This window comes from Drosophila navojoa, chromosome 2, assembly GCF_054131105.1.
Source record: "Drosophila navojoa isolate 15081-1374.11 chromosome 2, UAZ_NAV_1.0, whole genome shotgun sequence".
Lineage (NCBI taxonomy): Eukaryota > Metazoa > Arthropoda > Insecta > Diptera > Drosophilidae > Drosophila > Drosophila navojoa.
Genome location: NC_142890.1, coordinates 9,920,802 through 9,943,690, shown reverse-complemented (window position 1 = coordinate 9,943,690; position 22,889 = coordinate 9,920,802). Strand labels below are relative to the sequence as shown.

The window sequence follows — 22,889 nt, the reverse complement described above, 5'->3', positions numbered from 1 at the left end:
ACGGCTTGCTCTAACGAAATTTCGCTGCTTGCCACAGTTAGTTAGCCTGGCCCAAATGACAGTGCAATTTGTGCTTTAAGCCAGCTCCAGTCCAGCCAAGTCCAAGGCTTCGTGTCTTCCTCTCTTTTTTTTTTGTTTTATTAATTTCCATGCACACGTAGAGCAGGACACACATATGCACGGGCCGCCCACTGGGCAACCTTGAACCTAATGAAAAAAATTTTATGGCACCACTGTGGCAGCTGCCTCGGTCTGACCCACATACTTGCGTACGTTTTCGGTTGGTCAGGGGCCAAGCTGTAGCCATGAATTCCATTAATTTTCAAGCTGCCAACAAATTCCACACACACTCACACACACACACAGGCATACGCAGGCCGGCATCTGACAACTGGAGGCAACTATTTTACCCTTTCACCGGGTGCTCAGACCAGATATTAGCGGTGCATTTGCTTCGCTCCAGTCTCAAGACACAGAGGCCCATAAAGCTACCCATAGCAAAGTGGACCAGCTCAAAGACACTCACACACACACACACACACGCATTCACACAGACACATTCACTCTCACTCACTGACCCGCCGAGACCACGCACGAGTGGCTAGCCGCAAAAGATGGCGACGTCTTTACGGACGTCCAGCGGAGCTGAGCTGAGCTGGGCTGACCGGCAGAGCTGCTGAGCACCGTTGGCCAGCAGATTTGGCTGCTACTCACCTGATACACAATCATGGCAATAACATCGCCGTGCGGCTGATTTATGGCCAGGAACTCCTTTATGACCTTCGTCAATATTTCATTCGGTGGCACTAAATCACGTATAATTTGGCACAGCACTTGTCCATAAATCCAGGCAGCGTCTCGACTCGATGATTTAATACAATGCAAAAGTATATCGACTTTATCGCTTTGCAGCGCGATTATCTCTGGATCATCCTGCACAATGCCATTCGACAGCTCCGTATTCTCCAGCTGCGTCGACGAACCTAAAACAAAAACGAAAATGAGAACAAAATGAAAAAAAGCCAAAGACATCAACAGAGCAAACATGTCACAAGTCAAAAGTTTTGCAATTAACAAAGCGAACCCCGCCCATCGTCTATTGGCCATTTTTTGTTTTTATGTCTACATCAATGTTTCCACATACTCCACATAAATTTACATTTAAAATTTCTGTGAATATTTCACGTGTTCCTTCGGCTCGGCGCAAAAACCAGACAACTTGACGGGTCTACACTGCCCCTCCCTCTTTCTCTATTTCGCTCTATGTGTGTGGGCGTGTTTGTGTCTGGATATATTTAGTAATCGTAGCAAAGTTTATTTGTTTGCTTATGAGCGGGAAAAAAGCTAACATATCAATATTTAATATAGCTAGACTTGTACGAAATATTTCAGGTAATCAGAAAAGCTGAGATGCCCTATAAGCAGTTGTAAAACAACTATTTAGCCTACCGATAATTGAATATGAGTGAGGTATATATTTTACTGTAAAATCCGATTATAGATAGAGCATCGCTTATGAAAACGTCGTTATAACCGTACAGAAGTCATAGGCGGAGTCGTTACAAGCGGATTCTGATTAACCTTTTACATTTTGGGATTGGATCGGGTAATATTTCGGTTTGCATTTTTGTTGTGGGTGAACGAAAATGCTGCAAATGAGTTGTTTATGTCCGATATGTGTATAAGCTGTGCGAATTAGTGGGCGTAACTACTATTCGAACAGAAGCTAAAAACCTGTTGTTGTTGCTGTTGCTCGTGTGGAGCATATACATAGCTAAGCGCATGTATGTGTGGGTCAACATTAAAAGCCTTTGCTGCTTCATGTGCGGCTGCATTTAGCTTTGGCGTGTGCGAATTATTAACAATGCGCGCGCTTGGCCAGCGCCAACTTTGGCCTTTAGCTTTTGCGGGCTTAACATTCTTGCTGGCTGTTGCCAATTTGGCCATTGTTGTTGTTGTTGCTGCTGCTGTTGGCCAGGATTTGGACTGGTGGTGGCGGTGCTGCTGCTCGTAGCCACAATTATGCGCACCACAAATGCCGTTAGCAATGGAAGCACAAAAAAACCTAACAAACTGTAAAATTCGTTTAAGATACACTCACAAAAAAAAGAGAAGACGAAAAAACCAAAAAAGCGAAACGAAGCGAAACAACAGACACGGGCACGAGCAGCACAAAGTTGGCTAGGAAAAAAGGTTGCGTTTTGCTGTGCGGGTCCTTAAAGGATACCCAATATAGCCGCAAATATTTATTATTGCGTACTGCTCGATGAATGGGAGAGACGAAGGTGGCGCTTTTTTTAGACTGCTGCCATTTGTTTTTTTTCTTCTTTTTTTCGTATTTTTGTGGGCGTGCAGTGTCGTCTTGCGTCGCCTGGGACTCGATTTATTTGTGCCGTTCGTTTTTTTTGTTTTGCGCCCGCCAAACACTTTAATAAACCAGGCTAACGAACGGGCGAGGAGGTGTGCCGAGGCATGGCCAACTTCCGCTTAGCTGCACTTTGTTCTGGCCGGCTGCGAGAGGGCCTAAAAATCGCCGAAGCTGCTGCCATTTGCTGGCAAAACGCTCGTTTGGCGGCTGCACGAAGGGGGCGTGGCACACAACTAGCGCAAACATTGACATTTTTCAAAGGATTTGCATGCTGTGCGCATTTGCCAAGGACCTAAAAGCGAATGGCACTACGCAGCATCGCATCGCGTCGCATCGAGCCTGACAAAGTGCAAGAAAAATACATGTAGCTGCGTGCGAGCATCGCAACGCATCGCATCGCATGGCATGGCATCCTGGTGCCATATTTATGCACATCGCCAGCATTGTTTTGGCCAAAAAGCTGCTGCACACATGTCACTCCGGCTGCAGAGCTAAACTTCAAGTTTAAAGTGCAAAAACACAATGGAGCGACTCTCGATGGCTTCCCACTTTGGGGCCGCAGCTAAACGCAGCTAAATGGCTTTCAGCTTAGCCAATTGGTCCGATCAACAAGTCCAAAAGCAACACAGCCAGACAGTGTCTCTATATAGAAAGTTATACATGTATATTCCGATATATATATATCTATATCTATGTTAGTTAAGTTGGGCTAATGAAATGTCAAATGAACATGGACGATACTGTTTAATAAATAAAGACCGAAACAGCCATCGAACAGTTCCCCAAAGATTAGCACAGTGGCGCAAGTGAGGCACTACATAATATCCTGTAAACATAGTAGCATGTCGGCAACATCAAGAAATCGTTAGAAGGCATCGATTAGTATCTAAATCAGTCTTTACAAATGAACTGACTAATGGATTCTTTAAGCGTAAGCTATATAATCCTAGAAAATCCTAAGGAATTTCCATTTAATGTTTATCGATATATATCGATTTCTTGAATGTCTGTCTCAGACCTATTCAATCAAAAATCTTTACAAATATATAAAATACTTTACAATATTCGAGTTCTCATATTGCATATGCCTTCATTTGTCCTTAGCTAATAGACAAATGTACCCCACATTAGCACTCTCCAAACAGGGTATCAAAATGAGGCTATCAGCTGGAGTGAGTGCGCAATGTGTCTGCATGCGCCCGAGTGTCAAACACTTCTCAACGCTAATAATTGCCCCGAAATTGCGGTAATAACGCCAGCCAGAGAAATAATTGTTGGCTTGTCAGGCAGCTGGCCAACCAGTTGGTCAATTGGCCAATTGGCCGACTGAAGGACTGGCAGACTGGTCGACTGGCCAGCCACCCAAGGCCAACAAATAGCATACCGTAAGCATTGACAGCAATTACCCAAGCATGTAGTTACACAGGCACACACACTCACATACGCACAGTCATGGCCGAAATGGGCAGCAAACTGTTGACCCGGTGCTGGCCATGGCCAACAAACAAACGGACACACACAGCATTAACTTTTGGCCAACGGAAGAGTCAACCAGTTGACCTGGAGTAGAACTGGAACTAAATGCAAGTGCTCTATATGTTTAATGCATATGATTAAGCTCTGCTATCGGTAGGGCTTAAAGCCGGCCAGTTTAAGCCACGATATTCGAAGCATGTTCGCTCACCAGGGGAGTTGGACCACCATAACAATTGTTTTTTTGCTCTTGCTGTTCTGTTTTTTTCGTTCTTCTGTTTTGCAGCTGTTAAATAAAATAACAAAATATTTTCGACTGTTTTCTTACGGCTTACGCACATCTGCTTCTTGCTCGACTTTGCCTTTGTAGAGGTATTGTCTTGACTGGTTCTCTTTCGCTGTCTTTTTCTTATATTACTTCCTCTGCTGCGCACTTCCTCGAGTGGTTATCGTTTCGGTACTCACCCACATACATGCAGGACAAAAGCAATTTCAATGCCGGAATTGAAAATTTCTCATTTTCCATTTTCAGCAATTCGAGCGCAAGTTTTTCAATTTTATGTCGCAACTGCGGTGTGACCACAGCTCCAGTGCCAGCGCCAGCTCCAGCTTCAGCTCCAGCTCCTGCTCCAGCTCCAGCTGCAGCACCACTTCCGCTGCCCTCCGCTGCGGTAGGCGCTGCACTCGAACAGCCGCTTCGCACAACGATGCGCTCGAGACCCTGCACAGATAAATATGTAAACATAAATGTAAATATGTATTGTTGGCATGGCAAAAAACATCAAACTTAACAGAGTTTCTATATGCATATATACATATTTATGTATGTATGTAGCTGGCTGCGTATACATATATGTTGCCCATAGAGCAACAGAATTTTTGGGGGGCGAGCGATTCGCTTTTGAATTTTTATCATTGCATACTTAAGTGGATTTTTCAGTAATGGCCACGCTAATTGAGTGGCAAATTGTTATTGTTATTGGCCGCTGTTGTCGCTGCGCGCTAGTGGGCGACCACGCCCAACTCAGCCCCGTTCGCCCACAAAGCCAACCACTGAGCACTTTTGCTTTTTAGTTCAGCTTCTCTCACTCTCTCTCTCTCTATCTCTCATTCTCTGTGTCCTGTTGTGCACCATCAAAGCACAAGTAGCGTCAACAACAACAACAACAACAACGACGACAACGAAACAATTGAATTGCGTGCAAATTTCATAAATTGCTTCAAAAGTTGAATTTAATTTGTCTGCCAGCAAAAAATACCCAATGCCCAATGACCGGAAGTGTGCAGTGAACAGAAACGTTTTGTAAACTCTTAGGCACATAAAAAGGGTATTCAATAGGCTGCTATTTACTTTTTTATAATGTACTCTAAAGGCTAACGCTAGATTAACATGCAGTTGCAATTTATTTATGTAGTTAATTTTTTGTTTTAAGTAAAAATGATTATTTTATTCTCGTAATAAAGTAAAAATAAAGCTCAAATTTGTTGAAAAATCTCTTGAATATGTTGCGCTGCACTGCAAATTCAATGACTCACAAAATCAATACCTTTTTCAATTCGTTTCAATCAATGCAGTTATACAGTAATATATGCAATATATCCTTTGTACGCCCTCAGCGTGTCAAGAGTCTTTTATATCCATTCATGCATCACCTTCTCAATAAATTTCTTCTTCATTAATTTAGCCATTCGTCCAACCAAAATATCTATCCCAATAACAATATTTCACTAGGTGCATGCTTATATCGATTCATCAATAAATCAATGCCCGACTCAGTCCATTAACACGTGAATATATCAACCCATTGACATAAGCATTAGACCAATCCATCATTCGATGCAAAAACTCAACTACACAGAATCTGTCGGTCGAGCAGACTCTGCCATTTGGAATTGCTATTTGTTAATTACTGTTACAGAGCCAGCGTATGCAATTTGTTTGTCAACTGGCATACTCTCGATGTTACCAAAGGCAATTAAAAGCCCAGCTAGTCGATTATTAAATGGCCAAATTATGCGCACTGACTGAGAAATTTGTTATTGATGTTGTCTCTGCTGGAAGAGCACATAGAATCGAATCGATGTGTGCACAAAGTTTGAGCAACAATTTCATTATATTGGACTTTGGTTCAGGACATGCACACACGCATTCCCCCACTCGTATGTGTGTGTGTGTGTGTGTCTGTGTGTGTGTTTATGTGCGACTTGTGCTGTTTTGACGCTGTGTTTTTGGGCCAATAAACATTTTGTTGTTGCCTTCGCATTTTTTCCGCGTCTGCCAGTTATGAGAGCGTGGCTACAATCCATTTTTTTTTTTTTTTTTTCTGAATGCCACTGCAGTTGGCTAGCTGGTTGCCTGACTGCCTGGCTGGTTGACTGGCTGGATTCCTCTTGAAAATTGTCAATCAAAAAACCAATTAAGCGCGACGTGGACGCTGTCTGAGTTGAAGTTGCCCACTAGATTTGGTTAGGGCAATGGGCTGAACGTTTAGGGCCATCAATGGAGGCGAATGCCAACAATGGACAGACGCCACGGAGTGTTGTTGCTGGGTTGTCTGTTGAGTGAATGTAGTATGTATATGACTAGTTCTACTCACATGCAGCACACACAGATAGAGCTCCTCATTCTGTGTCTTCTTCAGAAAATTATTGGCCGCAATAATCGTATTCGACAGCAAATGGCATTGCGGCACAAATTTCGACGTCCACTCGATCAGGCTGTAATTGAGCGTCCAGACCAGCTTCGTATGTGCATCACTGAACTGCAGCGGGCTGTCCAGAAATTCAAGAAAAGGAAACAGAAAAAAAATTCAGAAAAATAACAGAATAGAAATGCAGATAAAATGCAAAAATCAAACTGGATTACACACTGAGCTTGCCTGGGAGCCAGCCCATCAATCAATGCAGCATCATTGACGCTAACAGCAGCTCGTCGGACTCGCTGTCAACAGACGCTGCTCCTGCTCTCTCTATTCTCTCTAAATTAATTAGAAATTTTTGATGCGTTCCACTGCATGCTGGGCAGCAGCTGCTGCCCCGGCCAGCTACGCGCGTTCAATTACAAAATAATTAGCCCAGCGCAAGCCTTGACTTTTGGGCGTGCTATTTAGGTCCGCTATCTGCGTGCTGATTAGATTTTCGCTGCGCTAAAAGCCGCTAATTATTGTTGCGGCTATTGGAAAATGGCGTTCGGGGCGTGTTTGCATATTGGTTGCACGCGTTGCGTACACACAAAGTCGCCCCGATTTCAATTTCATAATTTTCAATGTTTGCCGTTTGCCATTGGCTTCGTCTCAGCGGCAGCTGCAACAGTTTCAAGGTTGCTAGCAGAAAACAGCAAAACAAACTTTGCAGCAGCAAAGCAACTGAAGTGCTGGCATATGAAATTTCATCAATAGCCGCACAGCAAATGGCTAAGCCAAAACTTGCCAGCACCCGGGCAACAACAACAACAGTAGCAGCAACAACAGCAGCAGCTGCAGTGCCAATAATTACAATTTGGCTACAGCAGGAGCAGCAGCTGGAGCAGGAGTACCAGAAGTCCTGGCAGTGTCATCGATCAGCCATTCCGCTTGAGCTGGCAAAATATATCGACAGCCACAGTGAAAAAGAGAAAGAGTGATTCGGAGAGAGAGAGAGAGGGAGGGAGAGAGTTACTTTATTGGAAGCCACGTCGAGTTATTAGAACTTCGACTTTTGCCAGCAAAAGGAAGGAGGTGCAACCGACGCAGTCCTTGAAAAGTTTTTGATAACGCCACAAAGGGTAGTGAGGCAGCCCAGGCAGCCAGGCAGCCAGGCAGCCAGGTAGATCCGCAGAACGCAGCACGCTGCAGCCAAAACTGTTCGTAATGCAAAATGCGAACTTTTGCCATTATTGGATGGAAGAGGAGCGACCGAATGTTGGCTAGAGCCCAACTAATGCACATCGTAAATAGAGCCAACAGTTGCTCTACAACTTGCTGTTGTTGCCATTATCTGCGGTTGCACCCAAGATGTGGCAACATGGCTAGCGTGCGGCAACTGTTGCCCAATCCCAGCTGGTTAACATGCAGGGCAAATCGTTACATAGAAACTTGAGGTTTGGCCAAAAACAGAATTTGTATTTCAGTGTGTGTGTGTGCATGTATGTATTACCTCTCATCAATGATTCCATGACGATTGATGTAGCCAACAATTAAGTCACGCAGCAATGCAAGTTCATCACTGAGCTTGCCTATTGCCGTGTTGGTTCGACTGCAGCATTCGAGCAGACAAAGCAGACCCTGGAGCGCCGCAATCCGTATGAAGCAATGCGAGCTCTTCAAATAGACGTTCCCAATCAGCGCCGCCAAGTGCTGCAGCTCACCATGGCTGGGTATCAGCAGGGCCTGCGTGCGGCACAGCAAGTAGATGATGTGCTGCAATAAAAGCAGAAGCATAAAGTGAAAAAACTGAGACACAAACCGATGCTAGGGATTAATTATCGTCAAGGCAGATGTAACTGCACATCTGATATGAAGAGAGCGAACGACAGATAATAAATTAGAACGTGAACTCAAAAATCTTGGAACATAAATATTCATTATTCATACGATTGATTAATTAATTACGATTGTATCGGACCTGTGTTATATCATATGATATATAAAGGTAAAGGTATGTAAAAAATACTATCTTTTCTATAATCTTTCCAAAGAACACGTTTATTTATCTGTGGAATATCACTGGAAAATAAAAAAAACTATCTACAATATAATCTTTCTAAAGGATACGTCCATCTATCTATGAAAAATATATAGTATATATATTCATTCATCACTTTTTACATAAGATATCTGCAAAATAAAATAAACTTTCTGCTACATCAATCTATGAAAAATCTATAATACATCAATGAATCCTCTTCTATCTAATACGATTATTATAATAAATATTATTTGACGCAATCTAAGACGAGCAGGCAATTTGCTTCTCTTTGCGTATTCACCCACCTCATGCGATATGGTGTCATCCATGGCGATTTGGTCCTGCAGTCGCAGGATGCGGTCCTTAATCCATTTGATTTGATCACGACTCTCGCAAATTTCACAGAACTTGACCAGATTGGGCAGCACGAGGACGTGATTCAGCTATGGACAAAAGTTAAATTGCATTGAGACATTTCCAATTAGCCAAACTGACAAGCCAATACGTTTCAGTGCGAGCGCATTGGACATCGCGCAGCTCAAAGAATCAATCAAACGGATTGGCATGCTAAGCTGGCTGCTCTAATGAAATTATGCTGCCTGTGACTGACATTTATGCCAGCCAGTATCTATTGTTTCAGTTGCAGTTGCAGTTGCAGTTGCAGTTACCTCGATCATCTGCTGCAGCACGTCAAAGACCAGCTGTGTGCTGCTCCGTATGTCGATGCCAGACAGTTGCACAAAATGCCGATAGTTGCGCCAGTTGACGTCAGTCACGCTGTTGTTGCTCCACGTCGACTGCCGCTGCTTGCCCAGCTCACTGCCAGCCACGTCCGCCTCATCGCCGGCCACATCGCCGCCGTATGGGGGCGCCTGTGCGTACGCCTCCATTAGAGCCCAGCAGAAATTGAGATCGCATTGATTGGCCGCAAGGTTGCGTGTGCCAATCACATTGTCCACCCTCGGCTGTCGCTCCAGATTGGCTAGATAGAAGACGTTGCACGTCGCATCCACCAGCAGCTGCACCTTGTGCAGTTTCTTCAAGCTGTGAAATGAGCAATCCAATGAAACACATTTTTACCTCTCTGATGCATGCATGCGCAGCATAAGTTACTAACAGCAGCACACACACACACACACACACATGCAAATTAAAAGTAAACATTTTTACGCTAACTGTGGTCGAGTCATTTGTTGTTTTGCTGACCCGCGGCCACAGCAAAGAACTTGCAACATTTTCAGTTTCGGTGATATTTAGTTGTTGCCCCGGGGGGTGCACACTTATATTAGCAAATATATATACATACATATATAAAATTATTTTTATAATTTTTATGCGCGCGAAAAACACAACAATGCAACAATGTTCATGTTCAAGCGCTTTAAGGAGTATGAGAGGGCGTGCTGTTTATAAGAAAAGCTCTGATTGATTGAAAATGATTATGCAGCAATGATACTCAAATTGTAGACCTGAAATATGATTATTATAGTAAAAGAAATGAAAACGTGAAAAATAAATGTCTTTAAATAAATTTCGATTTCTGGTATATTTTTCTACAACTAAGATCTGAATCATATTAGATGAATTAAAGAATAGCTTCATTTCCTTGTCTAAGATATAGTACTACGATCCTTATCGCTCGGCGTTACCCATATCCACTACAGTTTATTTATAGCAAATTAAAGTATATAATACTCTATCTCTAGTATCCACCCATCTTTCTATCCATATACTAGGTATCTGCCATTCGAGAGACAAAGTTTCAAATTTGTTTGTTTGCTTTGCTGCATATTTTTAATTAAAAGTCGTATCACGTCCTACCCTATGATGCACGCACATATTACCTGAAGCGGATAAATTTTATTTTATAGCTTGGCTCTCGTTTCATGAAGTCCAAGAACAACAAATATATACATATCTATATGCATATATTGTGTTGTTAAATAATAATTATCAAACATTTTTGCTTGCTGCCAACTAGGTACTAGAACTTTACAAAAGGTATTTTAAATAAATAGGAGAAATATTTCTATGTATATATAATACTACAGCTAAGTACTTGGTTCTGCACAAAAAAGAGGACTGTCAGAAAAAAAAAATAGAAGAAAAGTTGTTGGGCAAATTGTTTTAGGGATTGCATGTTAACAAATTAGTTGTGCTTTTAAAGTTGAGCAGAGTTTTGGTAATTGCTAAAAAATAATATGCGTCAGGGGACACGATACATGTATGTACATGCATATGGGTGGCATGCCTCTTGGAGGACAACAAAAACACAAGGACACACACACACACTCACACTCGCACACACATTCGCACAACTGCTGTGGGTAGTAACTTTTAATGGTCGCTTCTAATTTATGCTTTTTGGTTATTTGCGCATTAAAAACTTTTGCGCCCACTTGCTGAATATTAATTTGAGTTTTGCTCATTTGCAGATTTTGGGAAAACGCTTGCAGCACTCACCTAATGCTGTCACAATTGATGCGCTGCCAACGTGTCGTGTGATAGAAGTGGCTGTTGCCATGGCCGGCAATGGGGAAAGTTTTGTAGGTGGACAGCAGCTCCATGATGGCCTGCAGGCAGACCTGTTTGATCTGGAACTGTTCCTGTTGATCGACCATGTGCTCATCGTACACCTTGTTGATCAGCAGCAGGAATGTCATGAAGTATTCCTCGAACTGCTGCCGTGTTGTATAGCCAAATATGGATAGCCTGTGGCAAATAGTTTAGAATATGTATTAGACGTCATCAATAATTAATGAATTGCAAAAATATGTCCAATAAACAGAGAGAAAGAGAGAGAGAGAGAGGCGAGGCAAGTGTGTATATACACACAAATATAAATTCAGTTTGTTGTCAACAAAAGCCTTTGCAAATTTAATTCAATTAGCTGAGCTTCTCAAATATTTAGCAGGCCAAAAATCTCAATTAGCCATTGATTAGTTTTGTTACGCTTGAAGCGTCTAACTTTCTGCCAAGCAACTACATAGCTTATTTCTCAAATATGCAACGTTGCCACGCCCATTTTGCTGTTTGACAAAAGTTGCTGCTGATGCTTTGGTTGCTGCTGCTGCTGCTGCTGGCTGCGTTCAGCGGTTTGTGCACAATTAGCAACTATGTGAGGCAACAGCAACGAACTGAATCCTCACATGCGGCGCCCTTTGGCTGCTGATTCTTCCATCTCGCTCGCACGCTCTTTGTCTGTGACACGCACACATGCATTTATCTCACTTTGCTGCTCATAATTTGTTTATATCGCTGGCTGCCTCCGTTGCGCTGCTGCTGCTGCTGATGATGTTTCTGTTACTGCTGCTGCTGCTGTTGCTGTTGCTATATCTTTCAGTTTGCTCTAAGCTCCCGCACCGCCCACCACATATAAACTGAAATCCCAACCCGCAGTGCTTGCCTTCGAGTCCAAAGTGCTTGTCTATACGCGAGTGCCAGCAGCCAGCAGCACTCAGCCTGCCCTCCCGCCCACAAGCCTGGCATGTCCTGTCCCCGGCTGTCACAGCACCATCTCTGCGTCGTCACAGTTTCATCTAATAGAGCTGTTGATGTTCCGCTCTAGCAGCCCTTTGGGGGATTTTGACGCTGCCGCGGGCTGGGCGCTTGTTGTGCGGCTGCCGCTGTACAGCGTGTGGTGCGATGCTGGGTGGTGCCTTTGCTGATGTGGTTTTGATGTCTGCGCTTTTGGCATGCTACGAAAAATACTTTGCGCGTCTGCTGCTTTAAAGGCAGAGCTGCGATGCGTGCAACTTTTAGGCTGGTCAGACGCACAAACTCAATCTCTGGCTGATGACAATTCAAATGCTGACAGCGTAATGATGACGACTGCTAACAATGACAAGAACAGAAGAAGCAACAGCAACAGTAACAGCAACAACAGCTGAAGCAGCAGCAGCAGCAGCAGCAACGATGTGGAAGCTGTCATTCGACAAGGACGAGGCAAACAAGCAACGCTCAGTCAAGGACAAAACGACGGACGAGCCGACAGCGGACATAAGCACTCCGATGACAATGACAGCTTACAAACACAAACACACACGCACACACATGCAAACTGCATCTAACACAGGATACTGTTGCTTTCAGTCGCAGTTTAGCCACTGTTGTCCTTATACACATTTCACATTGTCGTCAACGCTGCATGTTGCTGCCAAGCGCCTGTCAGAGCATTGTCAGCAACAATTGTCGTTGCTTTTATTGTTGTAGCTACAATAATTGTGCTGCTGCTGTCGTTGCTGTTGTTGCTGCTGCTGCTGCTGCTGCTGCTTCTGCTGGTCAGTCATGCATAGACCAGTTGAAGTCTTCAAGAAAATCATAGCCCAAGTGGCCCCAGGTAAGCCCCAGCAACAGGCAGCAATCTTAGCAGTTAATTAGCAGTACAAGTTGCCAGCAGCTCTACTCACCGCTTCACAAACTGACGCAGCACATCCACATCACTCAGGCTATCCACTGGTATTGTGGGCAACTTGCCATTCCCGCCGGCAGACGTTGGTGGTTGCTGCTCCTGCTGCTGTTGCTGCTGCTGCTGCTGCTGGACGAGCTCGTAAGGTGTCACTGCGTAGGCGTAAAACTGATGTGTGCGCAGCAGCGAGGTGCCAATGGAGGCGATAAGCGACTGCAAAGTGAGTGGGAGGGGGAGGGCGATGTTAGTTGTTGCAGCCTGGTAGGCCGGGCGAGCCAGTTTGTCACTTACCAGCGGCACTTGAAGCGGCGCCAGCTCATGGCCGGCGAAAGGCGAGCGAACATTTTCGTGTTCGGCCTGCAGCATGGATTCCATATCAATTTGCGTTTCAATCAATTTGGCCAGGAAAATGGCTTGCGGTGCCGGCTCGGCGCTGTGCAGACGATGCCGTTGATAGAAAATTGTATCCTGCAGCATGTGGCAAGCGGCGCGCACCGGCACTTGCAGCAGCTCCACACGCAACTCATTTGCACTGGCATTGAGCGTCCACCAGATGCGTGGCTGCTGCAGCAGGGCGTCCAGGCAGCCCAGCAGTACGCCCAGGCCATCATCCGGATCGCTGGCAGCTTCGAGTAGTTGCAGGGCCACGCTGGCCAGGCCACGCCCATAGGTCAGCAGCACGGGCAGCTGCTCAGCGCGCAGCAAGTGCTCGGCCACAAACTTTTCAATGTGCTTGGCATCGATGTAAATGAGCGCCGTTTGCTCCAGGCGCTGAATGGACAACAGCAGCGCGGTCAGCGCCCGGGCCACATCCAATTGCTCGGCACTGCCCACAGCCAGCTGCGTCGGCGGCTGGGCCAGGCGCGTCATCAGCGATGCACAGGCCACACGCGCCAAGGGCGGCAATTGCATGTAGTTGATGTGTGGCGCATGCTGGATGCACTTCTGCCTGAAGCTGGCCAGCATCGAGGAGAGGGCACCGTCGAGGGCGTGCCGCAGCAGGCGCGCTTCCTGTGCGGGGCCCAGGCTGCGCAGCACACGCTGCAGCTTGGCCTCCGATGGAATCTCGAGCAGCAGCCGCATCAGCTGCTGCTGCTGCTGCGGCGCATCAGCGTGCTGCGTGGCAAATTTGATTAGCTGCGGAGGCACAAAGCAAATGGCAACGTTTCACAATGGCGCAAGCAGAGCGCAGAAGAGCAGAGCAGAGGCGGGCCTCATAAATTAGCCAAACGCAGAGCTAAGTAGGGAAAGCACTTACCTGACCAAAGAGCCAGCTCTCATCAATTATGCGCGGCGCTGCTGCAGCCGGACTATTGTCCTGTGGGCACTCCAAGTCCTTCAGCCTGCCATCAAATAAAAATATGTAAAACATGCAATTTAAGTCTCAGGCTAGCGAGGAACAATCAACAACGAACATCGCACAGCAAATACACTTGCAGAAAATAATTGCAAATTTCACTTCCACTTTCGATTTGCCCCTCAACTATTTTTCTTGCGGCTAAGGGTGATTTCCAAAATCCCCAGAAAGGGATTTGCTTTGCATTTGGTGCACTTGTGATTTTTACCCTAATTCGATTTACTCAGCAATTGGCATTTTCACTCGCTCGCTGCGTGAATTGGAAAATTGGCAAGCTCAGTTAAGTAGCTTGGCTCGAGTGAAACAGAAATTGCAAATGCCCCAGAATTTGCATTACTTTTATATGTATTTGTGTGTGGCCCGATATTAATTGAAATGATCTACTCACAGCATGGTGCGCAGCTCGTCCTGGTCGTCGCCTCCTGCCAGCTCGCCTTGCAGCAGCTGCTCGTAGATGCTGCTCCTGATGGCCGGGCTGCTCTGGGCCGTCAGTCGTCGGGCGAGCCGCTCCATGGGCAGCTGCAGTGCTCGCTGGCCGTCGTGTAGCTGATGTAGTCGACTAAGCAGCTGCAGAGAGTGCAATGTGGTGGCCGCCACATCCACATCCTCCTGCTGCTGCGGTAAGCAAATGTAGTTCAACAGGCGCAAGGTGCTGCGTATCGAGTACTGGCAGAGAGAGAGAGAGAGAGAGAGAGAGAGAGAGTGCGTGAGAGAACAGAAAGCAAAGAATGCAGCGAACAAAGGCCGATTGGAGTGGGTAATGAATTCATTGTAATACAAAATATAAGGATTTCAACTCACTTTGTTCAAGTTGTGCGCCTGACGGATCAGCGCTGCCAGCAGTAATGAGCCGCACTCGGGACGCACTTGGCAGAGCTCGCAAAGGAATTCCAAGTGGTCAGCAATTAGGAAATTCAGATACTTGCCGGCGCACAGGCGACGCACTTGTTGCGGACTCCAATCCATTGCCTGCAATTAGTTGCTTGTGATTCACTTGTTGGCTGGAAAAACTCACCATCCCCTGCACCACCCTCAGCCCCCCCACAAGCATGGGCGTGGCCCAGCGGAGCCATTAGTGCCGACAAGTGGTGCATGTTCGAGTGGCAATCTATTAAAATAATGCGCGGCACTAAGCACAGCTTAAAGCCAAGCCAGACTGTTTAACTGACCATAAGAGAGAGAGAGAGAGAGAGAGAGCCGGAAACTGGAAACCAAAAACCGAACCCGACGCGGTGAACCGCAAAATTACGAGCACGACAACTGTCAGCTGGCCAAGGCTCGCTCTGCTCCTGCTGCTGCTGCTCCTGCTGCAGCTTGCGGCACAGCCAGTGGCCGAATCAGCTGCCAAATTCAAATTAAACTAATGTGCGACTAGCTGTGGCATCGCAACAAACCCATTGTTCAGTCCACTACTTACCACAGTGCAACGGCAAACTTCGCTCAACATGGCGCGCTGCAGGCTCCACTTGAGCGGCAGCTCGGCTGCCTGGCCCAGCAGCACCATTGGCTCCAGCAGCCGCATGGACAGCATCAGCTGCTGGCAGCCGAGCAGCACGGGCTCCAGGGCATCCCCGCCGGCGGCGCTCATCAGGAGTAGATTGTAGTATTTGCAGAGGAACTCGGATTCGGCCAAAACCAAACGAAAAACTGATTGCAGCGCATCCTTGTGCCGTGAGCGACAGCAAACATTATGCAGCGCGTTAACGAATCGCCCAGCCAGCTGGCAATAGGCATGGCTGGCCGGGCTCGAGCCCAAATCGCAGCCAGTGCCCAGGGCCAATAGCCCATCCAGGCAGCCCAACAGCTTCTCGCTCAAAACTTTCGCAAAGTAGTTAATTTCGCTTATGGCGGGACGGGGCGTGGCTCGTGTGGAGGCGGCGGCGCTGGCTCTGGCGGCAGCAGCTGCCGAAGATGTCGAAGGTGCTTCATCCTGCCAGTGTGTGGCGGCTGCTGCTGCTGCTGTTGTTGTTGTTGCGGCTGCTGCTGCTGCTGCTGCGGCCTGCTCGGCCTGAGGATTATTTTTCAAATAAAGTTTTATGTGATTCACCAGATAAATTTCTTCGGTTTTCAGAATTACATTTGCCAGCGTAATCATTGCCAGCGCTAAATCACCAAAGTTGCCAACGTCCTGCAGGAGAAAGAACGGGATAAATGTTAGTTGAGAGGAGTAGAGAGAAGAGCCGTCCACAGGGCGGCAAAGTGTGAAACTTTGCATAAATTGCAGTAACAAAGTTGCCAGCGACAACATCAACATATTTTCCGGCAGTAATTAGAGAAGGATACTCCCCACACACGCACGCACACACCGACTTCTGGTGTTGCCTGCAATGCAATTAAATTTGCTAGCTTTTAATTTCCAAATAAGTTGCTTTTTTTTTGTGAAACGCCTCCTGGTTGCATTTTTAATATTTACACGCAAAATGTTATTTAAGTTGTGGCGCATTTTCAATTTCAATTAAAATGTTTATGCTATAAACTTTTGCCAGCCCACACACCAGCACACACACACAAACACACACAGCGTATGTAGTTTGTGTGTGTGTGCGTAAGGCTGCTGCTCAGCCAGTCGTGCATTGACTTATACGCTCATTGCCCGACTTAATTACTCATGCCTACCTGGCTGGCAAAAAGTGCGTGGTTTGATACCCATTCAATACCCTGTAAATATGCAATGATGCATAAACGACAGACAAGAGCTTACATGAAGTATAGTAACTCCGTGATTTATATAGAATGATTTAATTTTCAATGATTACGTCTGCATAGAGATTTCCTTATAGGAAGTTTGCTTTATTGGGAGACATATTAAATCTATAAATTCTCAGATGGAGAGGCTCGTTTATGAAAATTTTTATTGATTTACAAAATAAACTGTCCATTGCTATAATTGTTTGTTATTTGTACTAAACAACAAGTTAATAAATGCATTGTCATGCCAAAATATAAATAAATTGCAGAGTATATCCTGCACAGTCATTCCCTGTTGTTAAATTCTGACTGAATTTTATTTTATTTTTTGTCGGCTCATCATGAAATTAAATAAACTGTAATTGGTTGAAGTTTTACGGCCGTGCTGTTTAATTGCGTTAATAAATTGAAGTGGAGTACAGCCGGAGCCAGCAAAATATTTATCAATGGACCGTGGCTCGAAAGTTAACGATTTAGTTCCGAGCATTAGAAGTGTGATGCCTCTATGTATCAAAGGATATGAGCCGAGCACGAGCTGGACAAGTCGCTACACATGTATGTAAGTAAGTGTCCACGTACTCACAAACACAAACACACACACACATTGACACACAAGTGCATTTGCTATGTAATTAAGTTGCGAGCAGCACAACAGGCTCTGGCACTGGCTCTGGCACTGGCTGGCTCCTGCTCCTGCTTCTGCCTCAGGCGCAACTCAGCTATGGCCAAGGGCAGGAGACGGGTCTGGGTCTGGTCTGGCAGGTCTTGGCAGGGCGACAGTTAATGCATGTGTAGCTTAAATGCGCATTAATAGTTGAAAATGTGCGGCGTTGAAGCGTAGGTATTAAAAATGTCACGTATACGACATGTGCCACATTAACTACGGCGCCACATGCAACACCAGAGGCAAAAAAACAAGTACACACACATATATACGTATATATTTATATGTGTATATGTATATATATATGCCGCAAGAGCAACAAAGTGCATTCGTGTGCATGTAAATGCAAATAAGCAGGCGCATTGCCGGACAGGTGAAAGGAGGAAGGGGAAATGACAAATCGCTGATGAACCCACACACCAACAACCAGCCAACAGTGTTGCCACACCCTCCCACACAGCTCCCGTCCAGGCAGCCACAGGCCACACGAGGCCAACTGATGCACGAGTGTTAAATGAACCATTTGCATTGCCTACTTTACGTGCAACGCCGTGTGGCAAACAGCTGAAATAAGCACAGAGCAGCACAGCAAAGTTCTAAGCCAGCTGACAATTAAATTGATATACAAATCGCTATGCGATAATATTAGCTGACTTTCATACGGACACATCCATTGTGATGCCTGAAATAATAATATTCACTGTACTTTTCACTCTATATCAAGTTTCTTGAATATCTATGTTGCTCTCATAATAAGGTACTTGAATATGTTGAACTAAGAGAGGCGAAAGAGTATAGATTTATATATAATCTTAGAGCAATATATGTAAGCATCTACAGGTTTTTAAAAGTATAATCTGTTATATATTATTATATTTAAAATATTTATATATAACACATAGGACAGCTTGTCGAATCAATCTATAATTTTTATGTCTCCCTGGATGAATTTATAACCTATAAGTGCTACCAACTTAAAGTTCACTAGAGCTTATTTATTTATATTATCTTTCAAACTTATTAAATATAAAGCTGAGGCTGCTCCACTATATGTTCATCATAGAATTTAATCTTTACTAATTTTAATACCAGAGTATTTATTCTTCGGTAAGCTCTCTTCTACCTCTGCCTTCCCCTACTTAAATCAATAATCCGACTTATTAAACACAAATCACTTCAAAGCTGATTTTGTTCGAGTAACTTGATCTTTAATGCGTATTACAGACGTCATATATGACTGATGCGCGATTCAGCAATGCTAGAGAATATGTGGAATTCATGACAGTGCTTGACATTATTATGATTACAAATTTTAATCGGCTTAAAGGCTGACAACTTTAAGTTGATAATCTGAGACGCGTCAAGAATGCATTAGAAATTTACGTAATTTGGCAATGCATGTCAATTATTCAATTTAGTTGGCTGCCTGCTCTGTCCCAAAGTGCATACTTGAGTAATTGACAGCAGTGCTAGAAATTGGCAGCTGCAGGCAATATGAATCGAAGGAAGCCATTGGTATGTGCGGCAAGCAGCATATTTTGTAATTGTCATTTCAAATGCCTGCGATGAAAGATAATATCACTTAGTGCATGCCGTTAGCAGAGTGTGTGGGGGAGACGTTATTAAACAATGAACGGCTGACACAAATGCATTTCAATACAACTTCGTGTTGTGTCCCATCAATATTTGAAGAGATTTGCGAGTTGCAAGTGCTTAGGTGGACATTAGATGGTCGCATATTTATGAGTGAAAGAAGTGCCGTGACCGCAGGACTTTAAGCGTTCGTTCATTTGGAATTCATTTACTGGCCGCCTGTGAACTTTCTGGCATTGTGCTCACCTGTTCGATGAAGAGCTGCAGCAGTTGCAGAAATTCCTTGCTGTCAGCCAGCACATAGTTGCCATTGTTGCGAAAACAGCTCTCCAACAGCCGCAGATCGACGAATGTGTGCAGGCGCAACTGTCCGGTGGCCAGCGAGCGACAGAGCAGGCCATAAAGGACGTTCGCATCCTGTGCGCTTAGATATTTCGGCGCGTCCAGCTGTTGCAAGCTCCGCTCGTACAGCAGCAACAGCGCCAGCAATTGTTGCACAACTCGCGCATCAACAAACTTCTCCAACATGCCCAGCACAACTTCCTTCTGTGTGTCCAGCTCGCGCCGTTGCGCCAACAGCGCCTCCTTTGTGTCCTGCGTAGCGACCGCCGTTAATGGACTCTGGCAGCTGCCTCGCTGCTGTTGCTGTTGCTGTTGCTCGTCCTCCAGCAGCGCCTCATCGAGGGGGCTGTGCATAAAGAACAATTCGTAACTGAGCGTTTTCAGCGCCAACAGCGCCACATCCCGCACCGCTCCATTGGCCAACAGATTGTTGGTTACGCTTATGATCTTCGGTATGGTTATCAGCGGTCGGTCGCTCTTGTGGGTCAACTGCATGAGGAACTTTAGCATAACAGGCACTATAATGCCGGCATTTCTGCAGAGGAGAGGTCAAATAAAGCAAAATTAAATTTAAGAAATTTGCTAGGGATTTGATGGGGTATTAGGGATAGATCAAGATATATATAGACTGGGAAATTACATTAATGACACATCAATATCTTCTGTATCTGTAGAATTCAATCCAAATACTTGCTTAGGCATTACGGTATTTATTAGACATTCAAATATATGTATATTCCGGGTTAAAGCTTACTCAGAGTAGCTATAATTGGGTAGAATATAATTGGTAAAATACTATACTGAAAACCTCATTAACTTGAGGCCAGCTTTGAATTCTGAATTACAACTTCAACTCCAACCCTTGCCCAAACAGCAAACTTAACCGGAACATAACCTTTCCTAATATATTATGACACATTAAATCACAAAATTCACAAAATTCAATTTTCTACTATAAATAATTTAATTTGCAGCAACTTCAATATAATAATTTACATCGCTTCCAGGGCAGCAATCACATAATTTGAATTTCTAATTTGAGCGCTGCGTAATAAAATACACACCGTGTGGCTATCAAAGCGCACTCACCTGTCGATGCCATTTTCAATTAGGTCCAAACTGTTTAGTATTTGCTCAAAAATAACGCTCTTTGAGTCTAAAATGCTGTAGGTAACATTCAGGTCCAGCAGCTGCGATAGCAACTTCAATATGGGCGCCTGTATGAGCGCATTGGACTTCATGAAGAGCTGTGGGCGAGAGGAAATGCATTGAATACAAGTGCAATGCAAATGTTTGCCATAAATAAAATATGAATGCATGCCACACACACACAGAGAGAGAGAGTGAGACAGAGAGAGAGTGCGATGCGTGCTGCATGCACCTGTAGCAGGTGGCTTTTGTGTCGGCGCATTTTTAATCAAACAAATTGGCAACTACTAAAATTAATTAGCAATCCGCCACTCACCGTCAAACAGTAGATGACCAGCGGCTCGAACAGCTTTATAAGCCGGACGCATTCAGCCGCTGGCGGCGTATCCGGCTGCATGCCCCGCATGAATAGGGAGCCCAGTGTTGCCTGTGTTGCAGTTAGTTGTTGCATTGTTGCTGTAGCTCCTGTTGTTGCTGTTGCTGTCGCTGTCGAGCCTACGGCGGCTGGTGGCAACAATGTGGATGCGCCGCTGGCATCGTGCTTGGCCACAAAGTACGGACGCACAAATGTGGCATGGTATCCGTGGGGCAGCCGCTGCACTTGGCTTGCATAATTTTGGCCAAATAAATATTTCAACAGTTGCCGCAGACAGCCAACACACTCGCCGGGCGCATAATTTATGAGCCTGGTCAAATACTGTAGTATTTCTTCAATTAATTTCAGAGCCGGGGCATTTGCCGTTGCCGTTGCCGTTGATGTTGCCGCTGCCGTTGCAGGCAGCGTCGGTGGCATTGATGCCTCCAGGCAGAAGCTGAGCGCGTTGAGGCAACTCTTCAGCAGGCAAATTAATAAGCCGCCAGCATCCTGATTTATAGTTATCTGCAAGCAAAGAGACAGAGAGAGACGGCTCAGAGTGGGTTAGTCCGGGAGCCAAGCTGCTAAAAGCCTTGGCTTTTTATTGGCCACGCCCTAATGCCAGTCGCGGCGAGTGGCAAGGCGAGTCAAAAAGTTGAAGTCAAGAGTCGAGTACGTTGCCAGCATTTCATTTTTTACAACTCATTGCCGCGGCAGCGGCATTGCCCCAAAAGTGTTGCATATAAAACGGCGCATTGCGTTGTACGTGCAGCGTGCAATTGGAGTCGCGCAGAGCAGACTGCAGGAATTGGTAAATCTCGGTGCACGTGCCCCAAGAACTTTTGCCATTTGCCGCAACTTAATGGCGCCACGCCCCCAGAGAGCCGGAGAGTGCGCCCGCTGTCTTCACCTGAGGCTTTGACTTACCTTGTAGCTGTCATTAGCACCTCTTAAAATGTTGTAAAGTTTCATGTAAACGTAATCGCTGGCAAAGTAACCCATCGCCTGCAGCGTCGCCTGCGACTCTCTGCCACCGCTGCTCAGCGAGAAGAGCTCGCTCTTGCCCGCCTTGGGTGGCTTGCCGGTGGTGCTGCCTCCGCCTCCTGCACTGCTGCTGCTGCCGCTGCTGCTGCTGCCGCTCGGCTGCACTGGTCGCTGATTGCCCACCAGATGATAGTAAATGTTGAGCAGCTTGACGCAGTGACGCAGCAGAAATTCCAGCTGGCCAGCGGGTGGCGCCTCGCCCGTGCTCAACATGCCGCCTGCAACGGGAAGAGCGAAAAGTGTGCGCGGGTGTGGGTAAGTATTCGCAGCATATTAATGACAAATTAAGCCAACCAATTGTGTTTAAATGTTGAACAGATACTTTAAAATGTACGAACAGCGAGCAATTGCAGCGCGGTAAATTAAAAATCCATTTAATGAGGGAGAGGGGGGAGAGGGGGAGAGAGAGAGACAACTATACAAATATCGAAGGCAAACAAATAATGTTAAATTAAAGCAAACATGGCATATGCAACAAGCGGAAAAGGCCTCAAAATACGCCATGATTTATATGCAATCATTTAATATATATAAATGTGTGTGTGTGTGTGTGTGTGTGTGCGTGTGAGGGTGTGTGTGAGTGTGAGTGTGTAGGTGCATTTCAATTTATGTGTCAATATTGCAACGCTAGCAAATACTAAAAGGAAAATGGGGGCATACTTTTATTATTATTATTATTATTATATTTGTGTTTTTTCTTCGTTCTCTCTTTTTGCACAAATAAATTAAATTGTATTCGCATAAATATTTATAAAAATTAAGTGTTCGGGGAGCCATTAAATA

General features: G+C 45.2%; 3 protein-coding genes across 8 annotated transcripts in view; 2 read left to right on the top strand and 1 right to left on the bottom strand.

Annotated features, from left to right (window-relative positions):
• Positions 1 to 22,889, top strand: part of AstA-R2 (Allatostatin A receptor 2) — a 137,712-nt gene that overhangs the window by 13,249 nt on the left and 101,574 nt on the right. The gene's annotated exons all lie outside the window — the stretch shown is intronic.
• The window catches only part of Stat92E (Signal transducer and transcription activator Stat92E), a 148,778-nt gene that overhangs the window by 32,788 nt on the left and 93,101 nt on the right, over positions 1 to 22,889 (top strand). The window lies entirely within an intron of this gene.
• htt (huntingtin) overlaps positions 1 to 22,889 on the bottom strand; it is a 45,106-nt gene that overhangs the window by 1,193 nt on the left and 21,024 nt on the right. Inside the window, exons 12-29 of one of the 5 annotated variants that reach the window (XM_089256590.1) lie at positions 21,990 to 22,324; positions 21,024 to 21,587; positions 20,648 to 20,805; positions 19,463 to 20,093; positions 15,689 to 16,399; positions 15,073 to 15,240; positions 14,660 to 14,937; positions 14,173 to 14,257; positions 13,206 to 14,051; positions 12,916 to 13,127; positions 10,970 to 11,218; positions 9,175 to 9,550; positions 8,812 to 8,949; positions 7,976 to 8,238; positions 6,439 to 6,613; positions 4,493 to 4,562; positions 4,307 to 4,462; positions 715 to 983 (exon numbers count right to left, since the gene is read on the bottom strand). In XM_089256590.1, the coding sequence (XP_089112716.1) occupies positions 715 to 983; positions 4,307 to 4,462; positions 4,493 to 4,562; positions 6,439 to 6,613; positions 7,976 to 8,238; positions 8,812 to 8,949; positions 9,175 to 9,550; positions 10,970 to 11,218; positions 12,916 to 13,127; positions 13,206 to 14,051; positions 14,173 to 14,257; positions 14,660 to 14,937; positions 15,073 to 15,240; positions 15,689 to 16,399; positions 19,463 to 20,093; positions 20,648 to 20,805; positions 21,024 to 21,587; positions 21,990 to 22,324 (5,684 nt within the window). Of the gene's footprint in view, positions 1 to 714; positions 984 to 4,306; positions 4,563 to 6,438; positions 6,614 to 7,975; positions 8,330 to 8,811; positions 8,950 to 9,174; positions 9,551 to 10,969; positions 11,219 to 12,915; positions 13,128 to 13,205; positions 14,052 to 14,172; positions 14,258 to 14,659; positions 14,938 to 15,072; positions 15,241 to 15,688; positions 16,400 to 19,462; positions 20,094 to 20,647; positions 20,806 to 21,023; positions 21,588 to 21,989; positions 22,325 to 22,889 lie in introns of those variants that run through there. The other 4 variants (XM_089256591.1, XM_089256592.1, XM_018103993.3 and 1 more) reach the window with 4 other exon arrangements.